The sequence below is a fragment of the Solea solea genome, chromosome 12 (assembly GCF_958295425.1).
Source record: "Solea solea chromosome 12, fSolSol10.1, whole genome shotgun sequence".
In the NCBI taxonomy this organism is placed as follows: domain Eukaryota; kingdom Metazoa; phylum Chordata; class Actinopteri; order Pleuronectiformes; family Soleidae; genus Solea; species Solea solea.
This window is the reverse complement of record NC_081145.1, coordinates 28,248,624-28,252,221: the sequence shown is the minus strand read 5'-3', so window position 1 is coordinate 28,252,221 and position 3,598 is coordinate 28,248,624. Positions and strand designations below refer to the sequence as shown.

The 3,598-nt window shown below is 41.4% G+C and overlaps 1 protein-coding gene across 1 annotated transcript in view; it reads left to right on the top strand.

The window, feature by feature from the left end:
• Nucleotides 1-960: 960 nt before the first annotated feature.
• The window catches only part of itga11b (integrin, alpha 11b), a 27,952-nt gene continuing 25,314 nt past the window's right edge, over nucleotides 961-3,598 (top strand). The window contains exon 1 of the mRNA XM_058645233.1: nucleotides 961-1,054. Coding sequence (XP_058501216.1) covers nucleotides 997-1,054 — 58 coding nt within the window. The 5' untranslated portion in view covers nucleotides 961-996. The remainder of the gene's footprint in view (nucleotides 1,055-3,598) is intronic.

Genomic DNA, 3,598 nt, shown 5'->3' with positions numbered 1-3,598 from the left:
TGGTCCTCTGCTGCCTCGTGTGGTCACTTTGTGTCAATGAAATTAAGTCAAAAAATGGTCACTAAAATAAGACATTTGAACTTAGTGATGGAGGCAGCAGTGGATCCACCACTCCTGTGTGCTGTGATGTTGTTGGCTTTGGTGTGGGAGAGTGAGTGGTTTACAAAGAGATAAAAACTTCAGTTTCCTGTGTGGCAGAGTAGTGAATTCATATTTACGAATCATAGACTTAAGGTGACATGGATTTTTCAAAACGTTTTCCAACAGGAAAGTTTGTAAACCGCTCACTCTCCCACACCAAAGTCCAGAGAGAAAATCAGTGATTTTAACATCACACACACTCAGGAGCTGCTGGTCCTCTGCTGCCTCGTGTGGTCACTTTGTGTCACTGAGGATAATCTGAACAAAGGATTTCAAAGCCGAAGTAGCAAAATAAGACATTAGAACCTAGTGAAGGAGGCAGCAGTGTGTGTGTGTGTGTGTGTGTGTGACGTTAAAGTGATGTTCAAATCACAGATTTTCTCTATGGACTTTGGTGTGCTCTTAATCTTAATCTGGCAATGATTTAATTTGTTCAGCCTTTTGTTAAACAGCTAAAATTCGTCACAACCTCAGACTTACCCACTCCAAAAACACAAAAACCCTGAGTGAACCATCACAACACTCTCCACTGCGCTGGATTATGAAGTGTTTATAGAGTGATACCTGTTACTGGGATTATGGTTCACATCTGGTCTTTGGTGCAAACACGGACACAAATGGAGGAATTTCCTGTTTGTGCACTGATTGAGACATTCAAGGTCCTGTTCTGTGTGTTAAAGTAGACACACGAGGCAGGAGGAGGAGGAGGAGGAGGAGGAGGAGGAGTCTTTACTGAGCTCCTCCTCCCCATCCTCCTCCTCCTTCTCCTCTCTTTCTCTCTCATTCTTCTTCACCTCAGAGCAGCAGATTATTTCAGAATCACACACACACACACAGTCTGCTTCAACCACAGTCATGGATTATAATCTCCTCCTGCTGCTGCTGCTGCTGTGGACCTGCAGCCTCCTGCCAGGTGAGCGAGCGAGCGAGAGAGAGAGAGAGAGACACACACACACACACACACACACACACAGGTGTGGCAGGTGATGGCTTGTCACTGAAACTGTGACTTTAAAGACTCGACACTTTTAATGGAAAGCACTTGTTGCCATGGTGACAGATTGACAATACCAACCAGTTTTTTAAAAAAAACAAAAAAATGTGGTAGAACACGGTAATGTCAGCGTGGTGATGAAAATGTGATCATGTGTTAATAAGGAGATAAAATAACAGTTAACTAAAGTAATATACAGATAATATGTTGCTCATGAGAATGACTATAAACTATTATCAGTATAATACGTTCACATAAGAAAATGTACAAATTAAACTTGATAATTAACATAATACAAAAATTAAATTCATCATCATTTTTCTATTGTTATTACGAGGTAATTACTGTTAAAGTAATACGATTTTAAGACTCTATTACAAAATACTTATTGCACTGTAATGTAAAGTCTTTATCACTTTTGTAACTTCAGGGTTTTGAAATCCTTTGTTCAGATTAACGTCAGTGACACTAACTTCACTCTCCCTGCACCAAAGTCCACAGAGAAAAGCAGTGATTTTAACGTCTCACTCACACACACACACACACACACACACACACACACACACACACACACACACACTGCTGCCTCCATCACTAAGTTCAAATGTCTTATTTTGTAAAATTCTGTTTGACATTCTTTATTCAGATTATCCTCAGTGACACAGTGACCACACGAGGCAGCAGAGGACCAGCAGCTCCTGCGTGTGTGTGATGTTAAAATCACTGATTTCTCTCTGGACTTTGGTGTGGGAGAGTGAGCGGTTTACAGACTTTTACTGTTGGAAAACCTTTTGAAAATGATAATGATTGTTTCATACAGATTGTAAACATCCATCATTATTTTGTTGGGTTGTTAGAAAAGGAGCCGACCGGGTCATTGATGTCAACCAAGTTAGTCTGACTGATCTTCCAGCTGCTAATTCCATAGCAAAGTCAATGACTGATGAACATCTCCACCTTCACGTGCTGGTGCTTGCACTTAAAAACCGTACACGTGTACATTTGACACCATTTTCCTGTTTTCCCTCTGATTAAATTGTGTTTCCGTACATTTGAGCAGCAGAGTTATAATCCCAGTGGTCACCTAAATTGAATCAGTGTAGAACTTAGTGCGATGACCGCGGAGGTTTGCCCTGCAGGTCGGTGAGTGGATGATTATTTGTGAGGGTGAAATGTTTTTTAACGGCGTGTTGTGGCTTTCAGGCTGATGGTTGGACTCATGTGATGCTGCTGTCGTTGTCAGTTTGTGGTCAGTAAATCCACACAGGAAGGCATCAGTTACTCCAGCGACAACACAAAACCTTTTCTCTGCTCAGCACTAGTTATGCAGGAGTAGTCGGACTATGAATCGCACTATCCAGGTATGTTAGTCCGACTAAGACCAGCTGGATTTTACTCGGACTATCATCTTTACATGACATTAAGAAAACCGAATTATTGTCTTAGTCTGACTAAGTGTATACATGCAGGAGTAGTCGGACTATGAATCGCACTATCCAGGTATGTTAGTCTGACTAAGACCAGCTGGATTTTACTCGGTCTATCGTGTTTACATGACATTAAGAAAACCAAACTATTGTCTTAGTCTGACTAAGTGTATACATGCAGGAGTAGTCAGACTATGAATCACACTATCCAGGTATGTTAGTCTGACTAAGACTAGCTGGATTTTACTCGGTCTATCGTGTTTACATGACATTAAGAAAACCGAATTATTGTCTTAGTCTGACTAAGTGTATACATGCAGGAGTAGTCGGACTATGAATCGCACTATCCAGGTATGTTAGTCCGACTAAGACCAGCTGGATTTTACTCGGTCTATCGTGTTTACATGACATTAAGAAAACCGAATTATTGTCTTAGTCTGACCGGCAGTAAACATGTGCTTAAATATTCCGCTCTATCCTTTTTACAAATAGTTTTCAGACACATTTTCAAACATGGAGGCGCTTGAATAAGAAGCGGTCGGACAAGTCCACGACAAACCGTGGTCTCAAACTGAAAGCAGTGTTTCTCTCTGAGCGGAGCTTCCTGTCGGGAGCTTTGAGCGTCATCTGGCTGTGAGCTGCAGTGAAGACGTCTGTCCGCCTGCTGGAGGAAGTGACACACATGACGTTTGTTTGGCAGCGGGAACTCGTCTCACTAAATCACTAAATCACTAAATCAGTCCCCGCCTTTGACTGCATTACACTCGGTTTCTTCTCACTGCTGCGTCTGATTTGAAACTTGGACGTTTTGCAACAACAAAAGCACAAGGGTTAGTTTTCATGCTGTCTACAGTAGCCACACACACACACACACACACACACACACGCACGTGATGAAAGTTGACCATGTAAATGTTGTCATGACAACAGGAAGTAAAAAAAGGAAAAGAGAACTGATTTAAACTTAGAATGAACCACTTTAGGCACAAATATATAAAGACGTTTCCACTTCATATTTTAACTTTTTGAAGTGAAA